This window comes from Epinephelus lanceolatus, chromosome 20, assembly GCF_041903045.1.
Source record: "Epinephelus lanceolatus isolate andai-2023 chromosome 20, ASM4190304v1, whole genome shotgun sequence".
Classification (NCBI taxonomy): domain Eukaryota; kingdom Metazoa; phylum Chordata; class Actinopteri; order Perciformes; family Serranidae; genus Epinephelus; species Epinephelus lanceolatus.
Window position 1 is genome coordinate 34,992,125 of NC_135753.1, and position 21,633 is coordinate 35,013,757.

General features: G+C 43.2%; 1 protein-coding gene across 19 annotated transcripts in view; it reads left to right on the forward strand.

Moving 5' to 3' along the window:
- The window catches only part of LOC117264706 (uncharacterized), a 170,532-nt gene that overhangs the window by 137,578 nt on the left and 11,321 nt on the right, over positions 1-21,633 (forward strand). For 11 of the 19 annotated variants that reach the window (XM_033638896.2, XM_033638893.2, XM_078162444.1 and 8 more), the window contains 6 exons: positions 7,252-8,477; positions 10,065-10,313; positions 15,419-15,593; positions 15,709-15,771; positions 19,703-20,004; positions 20,459-20,515. In XM_033638896.2, the coding sequence (XP_033494787.2) occupies positions 7,252-8,477; positions 10,065-10,313; positions 15,419-15,593; positions 15,709-15,771; positions 19,703-20,004; positions 20,459-20,515 (2,072 nt within the window). The remainder of the gene's footprint in view (positions 1-7,251; positions 8,478-10,064; positions 10,314-15,418; positions 15,594-15,708; positions 15,772-19,702; positions 20,005-20,458; positions 20,516-21,633) is intronic. The other 8 variants (XM_033638894.2, XM_078162446.1, XM_078162451.1 and 5 more) reach the window with 3 other exon arrangements.

Here is a 21,633-nt window from a genome sequence, read left to right on the forward strand (position 1 = left end):
TAAGTGTTGAAAAAATCTCCAGGATAGTATTTCTCTGGTAGGAGCAGGAGTCGCAGGATCAGGTGAAGAACAAAGAAAGGGAGAATAGTGGATGTTTGTTTCTGTTGTGGTGACATTCAAGTGAAAAACTGGCAGAATCAAAGTGGTTTTAATGACAAAGGAGCACTGCAAACTGTACTGAAAGAAAGGAAGAGCATTGTGAAAAATAGTCACCCAGGAAAGAGTGTGAGAGTGGGTGGGTTGGGTTCCACCCCCTGCTGTTTGCTTAAATAAAGCCATTTTCACCGGGCTTTCCACGGCTCTGACACGTATCAGATTCCTGCCCTAATTAGAGGATCAGGTTGATCTCCTGAGTCTCTCATTGTTTACAGGACAGAAATGAATTTACTCCCATTTCTATTGTTCCCTTTCTCTTGTCTTGTCACAGCGCTGTCTCGCTTTATTTAGGTCAGGGTTTTTTTCCCCTTGCATATAGTCACCTATTTACGCTCACTCTGTTTGGTCTCATGTCTGTCACTGTTCCAGGTCTGGGGTCGCTGTATGTTATGTAAGCTAACAGTGTCATTTCATTCTGCTCAAAGCCTTACGCCCCAGTTCCCCCAGTCTTGTCTCCTCCTTTCCTTCCCATGATGTCCTCCTTCTATCTCTTGAAGTCCCTTGTTTTTTAAAGATCATCACTGGTATGGTACGATTTGCCCAAAGTAGCTATAAAACCTAACCAGTTCTTCTGTGTTTCACCTTTGTGTTACCTCCGTATTAATCGTTTTTCATGCTCTCTTTCTGTCCACCCACTCACCTCTAAATCTGCTCATCAATATTTCCCACGCTGACTCTCAAGCACTGGGATCAAAGGCCACCCCTCTCTCTGTCTCAGCTCTTTGTTTCATCATCATGTTCCTAATTCTAAGTCCTCTAACGTGATTTCATTGATTAATGTGCCAAAAATAACAGAAAACATTTAAGGCCTCAGAAGTGAGTGCGGGGGAGAATTAAATCCTGATGTGTTTTCTGTTAAATGAACAGTTGTTTGTGCAACATTGCAGGTGAGAAATGTGCAGGCAGGTCAAGAATTGGTGTTAATGGAACTCCTACACTCTCAGAAATAAAGGTGTCAACCAGAACCATACAGGGGTCTTCTACTTCGCCCCATAGGAAGGGGGTAGGCAACCTCCAGAGCCACATGCCGCTCCTTCGCCCATCACCAGTGGCTCCCTGTGGCTTTGACAAAGAAATATGTAGATGAATTACGGTTAATTTTAACTTTATAATTTTCCTTTATCATAATTGTAAACCTTAAGAAGTTCTTATATTCTTCAACTGTAAAAATGTGTAGCCTTTACACCAAATAAGAAAAATGTTTAACATTTCGTCAACTAAAATGTGCATCATACACCTGCGGCCTAGCACCTTTTCCAAACCTCAATAGGAGTTGATAGTCTTGAGTCTTCTTAGCTAGGCTAGCTATGGATTCCAATTCCAAAAAAGGTCTTAAAGTTAAATTAAGTATTTAATCTGGTGTGAACAGGTTGGTTTGCTTTTACTGCCAACGCTGCAAAGTTTATCATAAAGACCCTGCTGCAGAGTAGCCACCTTGTGGTAAAACATTTTAATGAATGCCCATTTAGATGTATTGATAATGTTGATAGGCTACTTTAGGCTTGACAGGCTGTGTTACCTTCAAATAAACCATCTGTGAAAGGCTCCACCCAGAACTCCTGATGAGAGGTTTCATGGAAGACACTTCTACAGTGTAATGGTTCCACTCAGAACCCTTTCTTACCCCCTTTCCACCAAATCAGCTCTGGTTCTTGAACTGACTCCACTGAGGATTCTTTGATTCTTGGAGCAGTCTAGCAAACTAGCCTTTTTTTTTCAGCCAGAGTAGAGCTGAACCATTGTAATCAAGGATGGGTCATCAACAGAGGGCGTTGCACAATGTACACCAGAAATGAACAGCAGTAGTTAAATCAAGGATCGTCTCGATTATTTGCAAACTTTTGTTCTGTGATTACAGAACAATACCGTCTGAGAGATAGATGATTAAATGTTTAAGGGTGAGGATCTTTTAACACCCATGCCTTCAACGATTCTTGAATAAATCTTTCTTCAGAGTTACAGGGCTAACTGTTAGCATCACACAGAGAGGGTTCTTAATGGAATCCCTACTCTTTCAAAGAACCCTTGAAGAACCTTTTCACCATAAAGCCCAGTTCAAACCAAGGATTCGCGATGAGAGAAAACCATTTTAGAACGTTGCAGAGAACATTTGCAGCCGGTCTGGCTGGTTTGAGCTCTACTTAAGCCAGCTGATGGTGTCACCTGCAACTAAGCTGGTCAAATTGCCGGTGGCTGGTTTTAGAATGTATAGCACGTCAAGTATTTCAACAGCCAGCCGGCTTGTAGTGAAGTCTGCTGGTCAAGTCAAAATGACCACAGATGTCATGTTGGCTTGCTGCAGCAGGTGCTCCGTCCCCGCCAAGCCCTCTGTGGCAGTGTTGGACAGTGGGTTGCTGCTGCTGCTCGCTGTATGTGCTTATGCGTCTGAACTGGGCTTCAAAGGGTTTTTCAGAAGCAAATGTTTCTGGGTAGAACATCAGCGCTTCAGAAAGAACCTCTGTGGAACCCTTATTTCGTAGAGTGTGGCACTGATTTCTGTTTTTTGTTTGTTTTCCTTGTCATTTGTCTTGTTCGGTACAGTAGGCAGGTAATGAGGCCTGGAAGAGAAATCAGAGGCAATAAAAGCTGAAAGGAAAAGCCAGTAAGCTTGTTGATCAGCAGCACTGTGATACTGCTGTGTAGGAGCGAATTCACAATAGGCCATTTAAGTGACGGAAATGAATATGAATGAATTTCAATGTCATACAGTTTGTTTCATATTTTTGGCCATTCTTATTAGTAATGAAATTGTAGTCACCAGGTTAATAGCTAAGATCTGGAAATAAAAAGAAGCCCAACAGGGCAACAAACACAGGCAATCAGATGATCAGACATGGTATACCTCCCAATTGATCAGTCTCAGGACGAGAAAAAGAGGCGAATGGTAAATCCATAACCAAAACCATCAGACTGACTTCCTTGATGAATTTCACCCAACATAAGAAAACACATGAGGAAAAGATGGTGCGTGAGTTGAAAGGGACAGGTACATGCCGCTGTTTTAAACACACTGTAACATTAGTTATGTAATTAGGCCCGTTGATTTGACCCACTTACCAACACATTGAGCAGCTGGAGCAGCAACCGTGTCTGTGTGACACAGCTGGAGGCAAATAAACTCTGAGAGCCTGGTTGCCGCAAATTGCGCCAAATATTGTACTTCTTCTCAGGATCATAACTACAATCTGAACACGCACCATGGTACACATATTTCAGTTAGGACACTTTGTCAAAGAACACTTTATTTCCATTGCAGTATTACATTTGGCCGTATGACTATGTTCTAGGGCCTCTCTGCCCTTCCATGCGCCTACATGGAAAGCCTAAGGCAGGGAGAGCAGCAGCAAAGACCTCCAGGAGGACAGAACAGAGCAGCATCAATGACAAACAGAAATGACATTGATAAGTCAGACGCAGCATGAAAAGGAGGAGCTGGGGTGGAGGCAGGTTGCAAAGCAACTTGCAGAGGAAGCAGCAACAGTAGGCAGGCCAGAGCTGAATGAGATTCAGCAATTGGTTGCATAGAAAGGAATCATGTGATCTGACTCCTTTCCATCAATCAGCTGCACCGTCAGTTGATTGGGCTGTTTGAGATCAGCTGATGTAGCTGGGATGTGAGCTGAGCTTCACTTCGTGTCCTGACTGAACTAATGCTATGCTCAATTTTAGGCTTCAATGTGAAACGCTTTCAAGAGGGTTATTCCTGTTGCAAATAAATGTCCATAAATCTACATAGAAATCCTATAAAAGATGTTGCTCATACTTAAGTTAGCATAACAGTGCCAATTTAAAAAATGTAAACAAATGTAGGCTAAAAAAAGCAGGGCTCAAGTTGCAGCACACACTCAGTAACTGGATCTGTGGCAACATTATACTTCCTGTTTACATCCCTAAAGCCTCCAGATCATGGGATCTGTAGTTCCAAAACTTCAAGTATGATTATCCACCGAAGAAGCATAATATAAGTGACGAATTCATTGACATAAACATTTCTGATGTTGCACTATTAATATTTACTGAAGCTCCTTTGAACTGTTGTACAATGGAGGGTGTTGGTACAAACTTGGGACTTGTAGTCCTGTCCCTCTGAACTCCTTTAACCTTTGTAAATCTGTGTGCAGCTGCAGAAATAGACCATGTGTTTGTCGTGGTTCAGAGAATAGTCCTCTTGCAACGTAGGCAAATTTATACATTTCCCATCCTCATAGGTGGGAGGGTTTGCAGAGGTCAGTGTGACAGGTGCACCGTGGATGGTTTATTGTGAAGGCTACACAGAATACACTTTTCCAGAATCTGTTATGCTGCATTCACTTAAAACAATGTGGACATCAGAGGATCCAGGATCCTAATCTGGGACACAGCTAGAGTCAGTAGATCTGACCGTGCTCAGCTCACCCCAGTGTTAGGTCATCATCACCTGAGGTCAGATGATGCACATGCTTCATTCAGTCAACACACGAGAGAAATATCTACTTTTAGCTTGTTTATATTGCATGATATTTCATGCATGTTTAGCAGGGCAGCAGCATAATCCAGACTCGTAGTATTTTGTCTCTGGTCACGCTTAAAAAGCAGGTCTGAAAATAATCCACTTCTCCTACAAACTCCAAGTGTTCAATTTACTCTACTGAATTCCTTTGTACTCTGAGTGTTTTTATTTTCTGTCGGACCCATTCAAGCAAAACTATCGAATAAATAGACTGAAGATTACTATTGATTTTTTTCTCAAACTTGGCACAACACAAGGAGCACTCTCATCAGCTGAGTCCCATCTTTTGCTTGTTGATATAGAAGATCTCATACAGACATCACCACCTGTATCTTTATGTGACACTGTACGGAAGCCATTATGGATCCAAAGACCCCTGAGAGTAAAGTTAGCAATAGGTTTTTGTTCAGGAACACCCCAGCAGGTGTGTAAACGTTGATACTGATGAGACAAAATGTTCTTTGCATTGATTTTAAGGTTCTAGGTTCACAGTTCACCTTCGTGTCCTGTTCTCATTTTTCCATCCAAACTGTCCGCATCCTCTCTTGGTATGGTAGCCAGGGCAACAGGACGAGTTGTGCTTTCATTATAAGCTATTTCTGCCCCATCAGATGATGTTTGACAGTCGAGATTGACCAAGACAGATGGGGAGAAACAGAAAAGATAAATGAGACGGAGGATGGCGCAGCAGGCTGGTGAAGCTCATTTGTGTTTTAACCTGTTACTCCTAAAAACCCATCAAGAACAGTGTTGAATCTTTTCTCTCTAATGGGTCTTTTAACACGTAGAATAGTCGTGTTTGCCTTCAGGCATAGAAATCAGTTGACACAGAGGACAGGTATGGCTTCAGTGAACCGTGCAGGAGCAAAGGACGCAGACTCGCAGGGTTCTGAGGAAAACAAAGTCCTTTACCACTAAATCTCAAGGACATTTTCCTCTCAGTGTTTTGAGATAAAATATATGTCTGTTTTCTAAACAAGTATCAGTCATTTCAGTTTACAGGATATCTGACCAGAGTGGGTGGAATTTGTTCCTTGTACTGTCTGTAAAACACCCAGTACACAGTGTCAGCAGTGTTGCATACAGTATAGACAGGTGTATAACACATCACTCAGTAAATGATAATCACAGTATGTAGTTGATCAGCGAAAGCTGTTTATTTAGGAACATGACGCAGAGATGCAACGGTATATTCACCAGAACTGGAAATTAGAATCCACAAGGCTTTATTACAGAAGTAAAAAGGCTGCTTTTATATTTATTTTTCTTCAGAAGTTGGCAGAAGTATTGGGTGAGATGAGTTAGATATGGCCTCTTTTGATTATGCATCTGTTGGACAGTGATTCCATCAGTTTCGTTTACATTAATTGATTCCTTTATTTTTCTAATTGCTAATTTAACAATCGATTAATGATTTTTAGTTTTTTTCTAATGAAAAAAAGTCACAATTCTCTGATCCAGCTTCTGACGTGATTTTTTTTCTTGTGTTTAAACTGAATTTCTGTCCGGACCACTTTAGTCGAAGAAAACTAAATTTCCATTTGCAGTATTACATTTTTTGATATGGCTCTGTTCTGGGGCCTCTCTGTCTTTCCTGGGCCTACACAGAAAGCCTCTACCATGTGCCTATGTGGAAGGCCTCAAGGCAGATAGAGCACACCTCCCTTCCCTTCCATGCGCCTACATGGAAAGCCTGAGGCAGAGAGAGCACACCTCCCTGCCCTTCCATGTGCCTACATGGAAAGCCTAAGGCAGGGAGAGCAGCAGCAAAGACTCCTGGGAACAGAACAGAGCAGCATCAATGACAAACAGAAATGACATTGATAAGTCAGACACAGCATGAAAAGAGCTGGTGGTGGAGGCATGTAAAATGGTCGCTATCAGTTTTATATAGCATGGCTCAGGGTAAACCCTTTGAAAAACATGAACAAATACATACAGAGAATAAATGCCACAGAACTCCCTTTTATTTGAATTGACATTTTGATAACAGCTAACATTGCACTATTTACTGGAAAGCAATTCTTCTTCGCTGTTCTAAAACAGTAGTTAACAGTGGCTGCAGAGCACAACTTGCTGTGTACACTACTGTTTTAGAGCACAGAAGAAGAATTGATTACCATTTAAACTGCTTTTTTTGCAAGTGTGAAACTACTTAAAGTTTATTGATAAAGCATCTGGTATTAGTTTGGTGCATAGCTGTGAGTATTTGCTGATAGCTGATGCAGCATTTTGGGCAGTATTGGAGGCATCTCTGATACTGTGTTTTTTTTGTGTGTGGGGATGATGTTTCAGTTGGTTTTCACTTTGAATTTCTTGAGTCGTCTGAGAACTGATGATACTCCATTTGAGTGTGTTGCTGTCTGCAGAGAAATGAAAAATAAGTCCGTTATGATTATGGCTTCACCTGAGATTTGTGATTGTGAGATTAGTGTCGGTCAAGTCAAGGATGACTTTCTAGATTTTGGTGTATTAAGCTAGAGCTCGTTGTTGGGAGCACTTGGACTACCTGCTTCAATACCTGTGTGTGTTGTTGAATCAGGTAAGAGGTATATTCTTCATAATATATTTGCATGATTTCTAATTCAAATCACCTCTCTTTCCAGTAAAATCTGACAAGACCGAGAAGGCCGAGAAGAAGGAGGAGAAGCAGGAGGACAACGTAAAGAACGTGGACCTGTTTGACCCTCTGGATAAACCTGAGCAGAAGAGCGTGACGGTGGAATACGCAATCAGTGAGACTCCAGCCAAGGTGGAGAAGGAGATAGAGAAGGAGAAGGAGAAGCAGACAGAAACAGAAAAAGAGAAGGAGAAGGAGGCAGAGACAGAAAAAGAGAAGGAGAAGCAGACAGAGACACAAACAGAGAAGGAGAAGGAGGCAGAAAAGGTGAAGGAGAAGGAGAACGAGAACGAGAAAGAGATGAAAGATGCAGAAAAAGTTAGAGAGGAGAAAGTGACGGAGAAAGTAAAGGTGACGGAGGCACAGGTAGAGAAGGTGGAAGAAAAAAAGGAGACAGAAAAGGAGAAGGAGAAAGTGGAGTCAGTGCAGCAGAAAGCAGAGAAGGAGGATAAAATGATCAAGGTAGAAGAATCACCTGATAAATCAGTGAAGACAGATAAAATAGACAAGATGGAGAAAGCAGAAAAAGTGGAGATGAAAGAAGAAGTCACCAGCAAAGTGGAGACAACAGAGAAAGTAGAAAAAGTGGAGATGAAAGAAGAAGTCACCAGCAAAGTGGAGACAACAGAGAAAGTAGAAAAAGTGGAGATCAAAGAAGAAGTCACCAGCAAAGTGGAGACAACAGAGAATGTGGAAAAAGTGGACAAAAATGAGAAGCCCAAAGTGGAAGAAATAATTGAGAACAAAAACACTGAGAAGCTCGAGAAGACAGAGATAAAGGATGACAAAGAGCAGCACGTGGACAAAGCTGAAAAGACTCCAGAGCCCCAGCTGACACCCTTCAAGCTCGATACCAGTTCTGACAAGCTGGAGCAGAAGGCCGACGTGGAGGCAAAGACGACACCAGAAGCGGAAGACACCAAGATAGAGACGGCCGACACAGACAAAGACAAGGACAAGAAGGTGGAGAAAGATGACGAGGTGGAGAAAGTGCCTGAGAAGCCGGCGGAGAAACCAACGCAGAAGAGCGATAAGGAAGAGAAGCAGGACAAAGTGCAGGCCAACAAAAAGACTGTGGAGAAAAAGGACGACAAGAAGGACAAGGCTGCAAAAGCAGACGGAGGAGAGAAGGCCAAGAAGGCAAAACCTGCAACTAATGGAAGCAGCGCCCCTCTGAGCAGAGACATGGCAAGTGCAGAGAAGAAGACTAAGGTAGGACTCACTGTAAGCTTTGAGGATGTGATGTTTCACCACACACACTGACATGCTGATGGGATTCTTAAAATCTATCCTGAAAACAAACATGGGTCAGACTGTTGCATTAGTATCACATTAGACTGAAACCTGCCTCATAGTGTAAGACACACTCACTCAGGTCCATTTCCAACATGAAACTCAAGGTAAGTTCAAGGTTATTTTTTTATTGCAGACAGTATAGTAGGGTGAGTTTAACTTTAAAGGGATAGTGCACCCAAAAATGAAAATTCAGCCTAATGGAGGCTGACGGCGCCCCAGATTCAAACGTCCAAAAACGCATAATTGAAACCACAAAATATCTCCATACTGCTCGTTCGTAGTGATCCACGCACAAGCACGCACATGTGAGCTCGATGTACACAGAGAGACAGTCAGAGCTACAGGCTACAATGAGGCTAAAAACAGAGTTCAAATGACATTTTTCCAAACAGCTTTTTATGTCGGGGCTTCAGGACACTTGGATCACTACAGACGAGCAGTATGGAGATATTTTGTGGTGTCAATTATGTGTTTTTGGACGTTTGAATCTGGGGCGCCGTCAGCCTCCATTAAGTGGAGTTGTGTTGCTACCTCCTCTCCCCTTGGATCTCTGGAAGTGTTGTGAGGACTCTAAAACTTCGCCTGAGCCTCCCTCAGCATATGGGTGAGTAGATACTGGCAGAATTTTCATTTTTGGGTGCACTATCCCTTTAATACATGACACACTATGACGCACAGACCAGTGTGACACCTGGCACATCTCTTATTCCAATATAACATTCTTTATTTCCCAAACTTTTCTCTGCTGTCTCGCCTTCGTCAAGGTGGTGTCTGAGATTCCTGGAAAAGTTATAAAATCAGAAAAAAACTGAATGTTGGAAAGTTTTGAATAGACACTGTTTTGGCCATTGTTCAAAATGTGTTCATAAAAATCCCAAACCATACCTAACATTAAGCGAAATATGTTCCTTGTAATGCTCATTCATGATCTCGTGCTGCGCTGCATGACTGTTGACAAGACACTAGTATACACGTAGACCAGACCGGCATTGCATCATCACTATGGCCTCGTTTTGGCGAAAAGGATCCTACACACTAGACATTTAAGTCACATTAGTAGTTCATGGACTGTGTAAAAAGAAGCTAGGAACAACCTCAGATACCACGTTAATGAAGGCAGTGTAGCTGAGAACATTTGGGGAATAAGGCATGATACACTGGAGGAGAGTTGTGTGAGCTGTAACATGTTGAGGGTGAGTTTAAATGACAGAAGGAGCCATTCATCACGCATCACGCTGAAGCTTCTGCTACTGCTTCCTTTATGCCTTCTGTATATATGAACACCTTGTTCAGAGCTACTTCAAGTCATAAACTATTAACGTAGGAACAACAGACCCAATGCTGATTTTTATTTGACTGTTTTTATATGATTTATTATGATGCTGCTTGTGCTGCTTGTGCTGCTTAACCTCCCCCGCCGTTATCATCCATTTTCCTTATTTGTTTTCTTTCCTTTGCCTCCCCTCCTTATTTTGCCCTCCATCGTTCCCGTACATGTCGCAGCCTGTTGCCGGGGCGACCAAACCGAGCGCTGCTGCTAAAACGCGGCCGACTGCCGCAGCTGCAGGTGGTTCGGTCACAGCACCTACTAAGCGCCTCACATCCTCCACCACCACCACCCTCTCAGACAAAAAAACAGCCACAACCAAGACACCATCATCAGCTGCCGCTGGTCCGAAGCGGCCAGCCACCACTTCCACCAGCCGCCCCACATCCTCCTCCACCACCACTGCACGGGATGTCAGGCCCAAGGTGAGTTTCAGCCGGACGTCTGTTAAAGGCTGCAGAAATACTCAGTTACACACAACAAGGATTTCACCAACATTCATCCTGATCAAACGAGACACTGTTATATGTCTCTCTCTTTTTAATTTGGGACTCCCAACTTCCTGACCATCTGGTCTCGTGCCTGTTAGCATGCACAGACTCACAGTACATTATAACACTCTGATGAATCTTGGTGAGAGCGTGCAGCTTTAAAGTCGACAGTACAAGCTGTATATGTCGTCAAACCTTGGAAACATATTCTTTAAAGAGCGAACACTCAACAGGAGTTGGTTTTGGTGACAGTACTCACCTCAGAAATAGGAGCACTTTCTAAAGGAACATCTTTTACAGCTGGTTTATAAGTTGTAGCTAATGTTTATATAATGACAAAAACTCTGTCTGTGTGTCTGTTCCACGTTTTTCTGCTCACTGACTTGGTCAATCCATGTGAAATTTGGCACGGTGGTAGAGGGTCATGGGAGGATGCCAATGAAGCAATATTACATCAATTGGCCAAAGGGGGGCGCTATAGCAACTGATTGAAATGTCAAACTTTGAATGGGCATATCTCATGCCCCGTATGTCGTAGAGACATGAAACTTTGCACAGAGATGCCTCTCCTCATGAGGAACACATTTGCCTCAAGAACCCATAACTTCCGCTTATATAGATTTTCCGCCATTTTGAATTTTTTGAAAAACACTTCAAATGGATCTCTTCCTAGGAAGTTTGAGCGATCTGCATGAAACTGGGTGAACATAATCTAGGGACCAATATCTAAAGTTCCCTCTTGGCAAAAGTTGGAAAACTTACTAAAACTGAGCTTCTATGAGGCAATGAATATTGCGGAGGGCGTGGCTCATCACATAAAGGTGTATAACATCTCAAGGGTTTCACCCATCACCACGCAACTTTGTAGGCATATGACCACACATAATCTGAGGGGACCCCTCCATTATTGACCCCATCAAACAAAATGGGGGCGCTAGAGAGCTCATTTCTTATCTAGGCCTAACCGCCATATGGATTTTTACTAAACTTGGTAGATATGTAGAACAGGACGCCTCAAGGTGACTGGAGAAATTTAACTCTAATTGGCAACTGGGTGGCGCTATAACAACAGAAAAATGCTTCAAAATGGCTAAAATGCGACCGATCGCTGTGGCTCCCCCTGTGGACCAATGTTGGTGTTGTTTTCTAATGTTTGGTATGACTAAGTCATGGTATGGTATGCTGTACTCAATGGGTATGGACTAGTAAGCTATTAATAATATATTTTGTGTTGAAGGAACATTTTGTTGGTGTTTTATTCACCTTTTGCTCGACACACAAACTTGAAACAACAAACGTTACGAACGCATTAATGAATGGTCATTAGTCTCTCACTTTCTATTAACGCCCTCAAGTATGCAATTAAGTGTTAATAAGTGTGACAATAATCTATTAAGTGATGATCTGAAGAACATGTCATGGTGGGGAGGATAACACCAGCCAAAAGAAGTTTCACAACCCAGATTGTTGTTCATATTAATGGATTTTGACTGATCTATAAATCAGCAGTAAATGTTGTTACTGAAGATTGATTCTTGACCTTGGAAACAGTCGTTGATAAAAAAAATTGTGTCATAAAGTCTGTTTACCAGCTTCTGGAGCTTTCAGTCATATCACTTTTATAATTATGATTTTTGTCTGGTCGTTTTATTAACTTTTATTGTATATTATTGAATTGTTTGATTTTATGATCTATGGATAAATTGCTGCTTGTTTTGTCTTACTGTGTAATGTAAGGTGTCCTTGAGTGCTTGTCCTTGAAAGGCGCCTATAAATGAAATGCATTATTTTTATTATTATCACCTGGTTTTAAAGGGTAGCGACGCGTTTCTGTGTCTAACTGACTAATGGAATAGCAATTTTTGAAACTGGTCTGGTGCTGAGCAACAGGGCTGCAGCTGGCAGCAGCGAAACAGGCTGAAGTGTAACCACTCAGGGCATGTATGTCAATGTAAGCCCACCTAAAGTGTTTGTTTTTGCCACTGACAGATTATTATAAATGTCTGACAACATTGTGGAAAGGATCTTTACAGAGACAGACCTTTTGGTTAAAGAGAAAGATCCATTTTGTTCAATCAGAAACAGCCTCGATGTCGCCATCATCAAACCCACCAGACTCCATTTAAAAAACAGTAATTTTATAATTGTAAACACACTTCATTCAGAGTCGACTGAAACAAAATAAAACTTACAAAAGAACACCTTGGCTTGTCTTTCCACTGTGCCAACAATCACCAACTCTTGTTTGGTTAAAATAAACTCTTAATTCACCCAGTTAGATGTAAAGACATGCTGCCTCTATACAGGCTATAATTACTGTTTATTTGAATGGAGTCTGGTGTTTTGGGGATTGTGATTTCAGGGCTGTTTCTCGAAACAGAAAGGTTTGTCTCTTTAGAGAGCCTTTTACATAATGTTGTCAGACACTTGGAAAAACAATCCGAGCCTGTTGGTGGCAAAAACAAACACTTTGGCTGTGTCCCAAATCATTCACTAATCCACTTCTCTCTACTCACTATATAAGGAGTTCTTTGTAGAGGACTGTATAGTGAGCTCATCTGCAACATGAAAAAACACTTTCAAACACTACTCAGGTCATTTTCTGGGCGGCGTTAAAGGGATAGTGCACCCAAAAATGAAAATTCAGCCATTATCTACTCATCCATATGCCGAGGGAGGCTCAGGTGAAGTTTTAGGTTTAGTTTAAGTTGTTTGGAAAAACGTTTTTCCAAACAACTTTTTTTGGGGCGCCGTCAGCCTCCATTAGGTGGAGTTGTGTTGCTACCTCCTCTCCCCTTGGGTCTCCGTAAGTGTTGTGAGGACTCTAAAACTTTACCTGAGCCTCCCTCGGCATATGGGTGAGTAGATAATGGCTGAATTTTCATTTTTGGGTGCACTATCCCTTTAAGGACGTCATTGCCGTCACACAATTAAAACATGTTAAATCAGCGTCGGCAGATGAAGCAGCCTTAAATACTGCCATGCATATTTGTGATAAAAACATTAAATTATACTGAGCGTATTTTCCCCAAATTAAGAACATTACAAGGTACTTTGTGGCCGTTTCAACTGCGAGCGTTATTAGCCCTACTCTGTACAGTAACAGACGCACTTGAGAAGATCAGTTGCCGATTTATTTTTTATCTCTTTGTGAACCGATGACTTCACATTTAATTGACTGTTTATTACATGGCAAAGAAACTAGTAAACAAACTTCAACACGTTCCACAATGTAAGTTAAACATGTTGTAATCAAGCTGCTCTCTTTCTCGCCTCGTCCGCCTCGGTGTCCGTCCGTTCCTTCTGGGTAATGCATGAGGGAATATATTGGTATATTGGTTCGTGACCATCGGTTGTACGCTACTTAGTGACGGTGCATTGTGGGACACTTTGAGTCCACTATATAGGATATATAGTGCAGCACTACAGCAGTACTAAATGGCGAACTGGTGTGAACATGCTCTGATTGGTTACAGTACAGCCTGGCTGCAGCAGTCTTGTTCCATACTGGACCAATTTCAAAAACTGCTGTCTTGACTAGACACAAAAACACAACATAGGGTCCAGGTTAAAAAATACAGAAGAGGGCTTTGCGTCGATGTTAATGCTTAAAAGTTCAAATTTAAAATCTAGAGTGGAAAGTTCCAGTTCAGCTACCAAACTGACCTCATGGTTAGAGTGGATGAGAAGTGTTGAGAGTGCACCAGAATTATGGAAATCTTGACATTGACAATTAATGGCAAAATTCATCTACTGAGGAAGATCATGTGGTAGAACTGAAAGCTCCAGAGCAGCTTCTACCCTTGTGGTTTTGTCAGCATTAGTTAAGTATTTATTTACCATGAATAAAGCTATTAATTATAACTTACCGACCCTTTATATAATGTGTCATTAGAAAGTGACACAGATATGTTGGTAGAGGAAAATATACTTAATTCCCCGAGGGGAAGTTCAGTTTTTTCACACAGGCCCAAAATACACATACATGCACAAACAGGACCTTTATGTGCATTAAATAGAGCATGTCAGAGCTAGCTGGTTCACCGTCTTGTTCAAAGGCACCTTGGCAGTGCCCAGGAGGTGAACTGGCTCCTCACGAGCAACCAGTCCACGCTCTATACTTGGTCCGTACGGGGGCTTGAGCCACTGGCCCTCCAGATCCCAAGCCAAGTCCCTATGGACTGAACTACGGCGTGACTGGTTAAGTTCCTGCTCTGGGCTTTGTCCTCCATCTCACCCCATGTTTCCTGTTTGTATTTACACTTCAAAGTCTCCAGTAAAGGTGGAACCGCCAAAATAAAGTCAACTTTAAAAGGAAAAAAGAATAATTTTATCAGAGACTGGAGCTGTGGGGGTCAACTTCTTCAGGTAATGTGAAACCCTGCCTGATGAGATCAGTGTGACAGGGTCAGTATCGTCCTACTGCTACAATGACAAATCTCTCAGACTGCACATTTTCGTTCTGCTGAGTCATTGATTACTTTATGTCACTGATTCATGCTCTCAGAGGACTCTTAAGCCTTTTGTCACCCTCGCTCGGTGGCCTCCTTAACTACAACCAGCGTGACACTACAACCGATAAATTAAGAGCCTTTATTTAGCCTCTCAGTGCCCAGGGGTGCGGGGTGACTCAGTTCAGTGTGGCCAGCTTGTTGCAGGATGGCTCAGCTGTATGTGGAGCGTGGAATCATCGCAGGGGTTATGAGGGGGAAATGTGCTGCTGGATGAAATGTGCAATCAGCAAAGAGCGCCTTGGACTCAGTGTGCATGTTTACACGCATCGGGGTAAAAATCTTTGGCCTGGATTTCTCATTTGAGTCAGTAAATCTTTGCCTGAGCTGGTGACAGCAGCCATCAGACATATGGAAGATGAATTATGACTCACGTTGGTGCTGACAGCTTTCGATTTGTTGATGATGGTTTTCCATTGATTTGTAGCATTTTCTGCTGCTGGCGAGTTTCGCCTTCATTCATCAGTCGTTCTTTTCTCTCCTCACCTGACATCTCTGCTGTTTTTATTTTTCTCCCTCTCCCTTCAGACAACTATAGAGAAGCGCCCCCTTGTGCCAAAGGCCAGCACCGCCACCTCGACAGGCTCCACTGCTGCCACCAAAAATGGAACTGCTACCACAGCAGCCAGTAAAGCTGCTACATCAGTGCGCACGACGGCGTCTACCCGCACCGCTGCTACCACTGCAGCCAGGAGGCCTCTGGGTACGACCGACATTCTTACACACAGACATTCACGTACACACACACACGTCTTTGATGACTTTATTCACACATGTAGCCCTTATTAATGACCGCACACTCACCATCTGTGTTTCAGCCTCGAAGACAGACAGCAAACCAGGAGAGGAGAAGAAGCCCGGCACTCTGAGGACTTCCACAGGTATTACAGCACTGCAGGAGACACTCAGGAGAAACTCTGCCTTTAGTTTGTCATTCAAGCACATATTAAGAGTCAATTAAAACACATGAAAATCAAACTGGAAGCGAAACATGTACCAATACACCTGATGAAATGCGCCTTCCTGTGGAAGCTCAACTCTACCAGCATCTGATCCATTTTGTACCCAGATCTAGTAAAAAAAATTGCTATTTGTACGGTTTTGCTTGCAGCCAATCACTGCGAGCGTTTTTAGATTTAATAATATGTGTGATTGGTCAGTACCACAGCAGCTACAACCCATAAGCCCCATTTCCACTGAGAAGTACGGTACCGTTCAGGTCGGTACGCTCCTGTTTCCACTGTGAAAAGTCGTGGATGGTACCCATGAAACCATTCTGTATCGTCCATTTTTTGGCACCCACTCTGTTAGGGTACCTAGCACACAGGCAACATTAAACCCCTGCAGTATTCAACATCATAACTCAGTTACAGATGGGGAGACATTTTGTCAGGTACCCGCCCCTGCAGGCAGACAGGTCAATCATAATGTAGCATCAGGCCAGCTCAGACCAGGGTCCGACAACAACACAGCTGTGCTCCATTGTTTCAGATTTCCTTCATTTTCATGCTGGTTTTGTGGATTTGGAGCTAAATGTTGTGCCTGGGGCACGTCGTGTATTAATGGACACGTTTCTTCCCTGTTCCAAAACCAAAATCAAACCCGGAAGATATAGGGTTAGCTAGTGATGGCCAAATGAAGCCTCATGAAGCGTTTTCTTTATTTTCTGAGCCCACTAGATGGCGATCATGTTTTGAAGAGAGAGGCTCAAAGAATGGCAATTCAGTGTGCTTTCAACCTTTTCTTGATCAAAAAGCGCCATCTAGTGGGCTCAGAAAATAAAGAAGATGCTTCATGAGGCTTCATTTAGCCATCACTAGGCTTAGCTAGCTAGCTCCTGAAGATATAGTCTACTGAATGTATACACATGCTGCTTTTGCTTTTTAATGATTATAACAGTGAAACAAAGACCGACCCTGCTTTACAGGAACTAGTGAAGGGAAGCAGGGAAACTTTGCTGATATTCAACCAGCTGTGTGTCATCACAGTGTGCACAGATGAACGTTGTTTGTCTTCCCCTGGCGGTGGAGGTCCAGGTGCTGGCAGCGGCACAGGGTGAAGCCAAACACCGTTCATCTGCACCCACTGCGATGCCACACAGCTGGTTCAATATCAGCAAAGTTCCCCTTTATATTCATTGTCTTGTGTGTGTAGCTTCTTCACAGCAACATCCACATTTGAAGTAATGTCTACTGTCATGGATACACATGAGTTTCAACAGACACGGATGTAAAGTGCAACTTGACTGCTTGGCAGAGGCATTCAACCACAAGGCGTTAATTCTCGTATTTCAGGTTTTACAGGCAGCTTTTACTTGGTAGCCAGAATTTAGTATTTAATATAATCCTAACTGGTGCCATTATTTCCAGCTACTGTCTGACCTGACACTGCAGCGCTCTCCCTCCCTCTGTGCTTTTGCTTTCTGCATATATTTCTGTCCTCTTTCTTCTTCACTCTCCTCTTCTGTAATCCGTTCCTCAGTTTTGCCTCCCGTCTCCTTCTTCCTACACAGTAACAGCTTTACCCCTCCTGTCGACAGATTAGTTTACATTTTGGCAACAGGAGAGCTGTCAGCAGGAGTGTGACACCGCAACACACACTGTCCAAGCATGACAATGCTGGGCAGGCTGGTAGACGGAGAGCGAGAGGGGGAAAGGCTTTATTGCTAAAAGGCCCCGGAGAGTTAAAAACCTTCACCACAGCAGTCAGTGGATTACTGTCCCTTCGCTGTTGACAGGAGTTTGCAGCTCTTGCTGATACAGCGGGAGGATTTCCTCAATTAAACATGTCTTAACAGGAGCTGGAGATATACCAAAGGCTCTCAGGGAGGATTGACAGCATGACACAAGGTTCAGCATGCAGCACTCTGAAGAAAAAGCTGACACAGAGCAAAGTGTGTATGAATTGACAGATTTGAAGTGCAGCGTGGCTCAGCATGCTGAACCAAAGGATGCTGGAATGTATTCACTGAAACCAGAAGGAGATAAACGTACAAACTGTTTGAAAGGTATTGTTTCAACAGAATGTGACTGTGAGAAGCTGAGGAAGGAATGACCCCTAACATAGCCACTTTATTAGGTACACCTGTTCAGCTGCACGTTAACACAAACATAGACAAGTAAGGCAGAGCTGTTAAAAGACTAGTGTAGGTTTGATGCTAAGTGATTCAGTAGTTGGATGACAGAAGATGATCCCTCTCTGCCTGTTTTGTCTCCCTGCTTTCTCGCACTGTTTTGCTCCCATTTCTTTTTGTGTTTCCGTTCCTCTCTGGCTCTCGCGTCACTTATCTGTCAGGGTTGACTGTAAATGTCCTTTGTGGTTTGGCTTTGGGTTTACTGCGTGTGTGAGAGAGACAGTTTCTGAATACATAATTCACTTCAAAATCACATCCAGTCCTAAGCACGTCGCCTTTGGGTGTCTTAATTTTTGTCATTTGTATGTTGACGCTGTAAACGTAGCAGAGAATTATTATTATCATTAACATTTTATCCCAGTCTCCTTAAGGCCTCGGCTATCGGGGAGCCTCTGTCACCCAAGTTTTTGCTTTGTATTCCGCACCATTGGCACTAGTCAGCCCTTGTTGGTGGCTTTTTGGCTGATTCAGCTTGTTGAATCAGCAGCGGAGCCCGTTGGTGATAGAAATCATCGATTGGTAGTTCAGTTCAGTGCACGAGAACAAAAACAGAAGTTAGGAAACAAACAAGTCAAGAGATTAGGATAAACTTGTTATATCAGGTAAGATCATTTTGTTTCGAGGTTTTGCTCAAGACGTAGAGCTGGTTGTCCAATAGTTAGAAAGATAGGCAGTTCGATACCCGGCTCCTCCAGGCGGCACGTTGAAGTCCAACAACTCTCGATGGCGAATGAGTGAATGTGACATGAAGTGTGAAAGCACTTTGAGTGGTCGGGAGACTAGAAAATGCTGTACAAGTGCAGGTCTATTTACAGTTTAGCCCTTGATCGCTTCGGCACTAACAGCTCATTTTGTTCACGTAATTGTTAATGTGCTAACTGGCTAACTAGTGTCTTGAATCCGTCCTGTTGGTCTTCTGGTATCCCTCTTTGATTATTGAATACAGACTACTGCCACCTGCTGGTGTGAGGCGTTATTTCTTCTCTCAGGTGCAGACCGTCTGTGCTGGTTGGCCGTTAACTGTAGCCTTTGCAATGCATTCAAGTGCAACGTTTTGGCCAAACACAGGTGACACGAGGAGCCACAACAGTCGGGCTTTGTCACCACTAGTTCTTTGATGTCGGTTTGGTATTTCTGGGCCTTTAAAGGTGAAGTGAGTAAGATTTAGTGGGTTTTGATGGCAACCAGTTGAAACTTCGCCTGGTTAGATTTCCTTAGTGATAGGGTAGGGTAGGGATAGGGTAGTGATGGCTAAATGAAGCCTCATGAAGCATTTTCTTTATTTCATGAGCCCACTAGATGGCGCTTTTTGTTCAACAAAAGGTTGAAAGCACACTGAATTGCCATTCTTTGAGCCTCTCTCTTTAAACCATGAGCGCCATCTAGTGGGCTCAGAAAATAAAGAAAATGATTCATGAGGCTTCATTTGGCCATCACTACTTCAGGGTTCATCATTCAGGAGGTTTTTACCAGGAGCCGAATTATCCACAGAGGTCACTTTCTCCCCAGAACAAATTGACCCAGTGATTTGAACTGGTAAAATAACAAAATAAAGCAGTTTCACTATCTGGCCGGTATTTAAGTTGTCCGTTCTGGGCAACTGTTGAAACATGACGGCAATAAAAAATGAAACAGTGTCAAGCTCTGAATAACTTCCTCTCTCTGTCTCTCTTTCCCAGCCGACTCCACCAAGCCCAAGACCACCACCACCCGCAGCACCGCTTCCACCACTGCTGCGTCACGCACTCGAACCACGGCAGCCAAACCGGCCACGCCCTCCTCCACCACTGGCACAGCACCAGAGAAGAAGCCCATGGTGCCCCGCACCTCCCGGGCCACTTCCTCAACCACCAACACCACCACCACTGCCACATCTAGGACCACCGCTCGCCCCAACACAGCACCGGCCCCCGACATCCGCAACGTCCGCTCTAAGATCGGCTCTACAGACAACATGAAGCACCAGCCCGGAGGAGGGAAGGTAGGTGCTTCGTCTGCAGCTTTCATACCTCCAGACGGGTGTTGGGCTTTTGACAGCATGTGTGTTTGGACACTGGCCGCCCCTCAACTAACAGGAAATGTGGCTCCTCACTTACTCTTCAAACTTCTTCTGAGCTCTAGTACAAATATAACCAACGATCAACATTTCAGCACAACATTGTCTGTTCCTTCACCTCACCAGCTCCAGTACAGTCCGCACGTTTCTCCGTCTTCTCTCATTGTCTTTGGGTCTGTTCATTGGCTTCGCTTTAGATCTCTTACTCACTCCTCTGCATGTGTATTTACTATAATTTTACACATTCTCCAAGCTTTCTGTTTCTACCTTTCATCCTCCACCCTCACACATATCATTGCACCTCCTCCTGCACCGCCTCCTCTTCCCGTGTGTTGTTATAAAGTGTTGTTGTTGACCCGGGGTCGGCTTGTCTCCCCAGGTGTCATCTGCCTCTCAGAGCAGGGGCGTGGCCTCCAAAGACACAAGCCAGGGCAAAGTGAGTCCCCCCGCCATCCTCCCCACCATCACCACATACTCTACCTCCCTCCTCTCCTCTTCTGTCTTTTCTGTTCTGACATGTTTTACTGTTTATTTTTGGGGGGTTTTTTCAGCTCATAATTTTTGTTTGCTGTTAATGAATTGCACTTCTGAGGAACACAAAGCCAAAAACATTACTAGTCTTTTGAGTAATAAAAGCACTCACAGCATCTTATTCTGTCACATTTTCAAACCCATTCAGTCACTCTATCATAGTCAACACGTCCATTCTCAACATATATTCAGACGAAATACAGACGTGCCTCTGAATACTTTCAGCAGTCACAGTGAGTGATAAATGATTGATGATTTCTTGCTTCATATTTTGCAAGTTAGGTTGTTTTTAAGATGGTAATTAACCTAAACCAAGGTTGTAGTTTCTCTTGGGATTCACTCCTGACTGGTGGAATTACACTGAGTTATGAAAAATGATGTTAGAAATCAAAGAAAGCTGACTCAGTGTTCGTATGTAATGTAATCACCACCCTACACTCTAGCCTGGTTTCACTTCTCAGCAGTGGTTATTGAGGATGGAACATTGGCTCCATTAATCTTAATGGTTTAATTTGAGGCAAACTGCAGCTTTTCTGCTACTTTCAGGGTGATGCTCAGCAAACAGAGGGCGTTAAGTCTGTTAAAATGTATAACTTTAAACTCTAAAGGTGTTCTTACCCTGAGACCAGCCATATACTTTTCAACAGATGTACATGCTGCACTAACAACCCTGCAAAATCAGTGATTTAAAGGGAAAAATTTGTTTCAAGTGACTAGTGACATAAAAATAATAGTTAGCATGTTAGCCGTTAGCCTAGATACAGCCGGGGCACATAGTAGCGTCAGACCTGTTAAAACGTAAGTGAACAGGCAACCTTCAAGTGCAAAGTTAGTCCACTAAACAAGCTTTTTTTCCACAAAGACCGCCTCATATCGTTAGGATAAATGTCAGAGAACATATAGAAAACCACATGTAAACGTGTTGTCTTACCTTACCGGTGTGCTGCCATGTTTGTTTACCATTTAGCTCTGCTTTCCAGAGCGTATTGGGTATTGAGTTCCCGCCCATACACCTGTCCGACC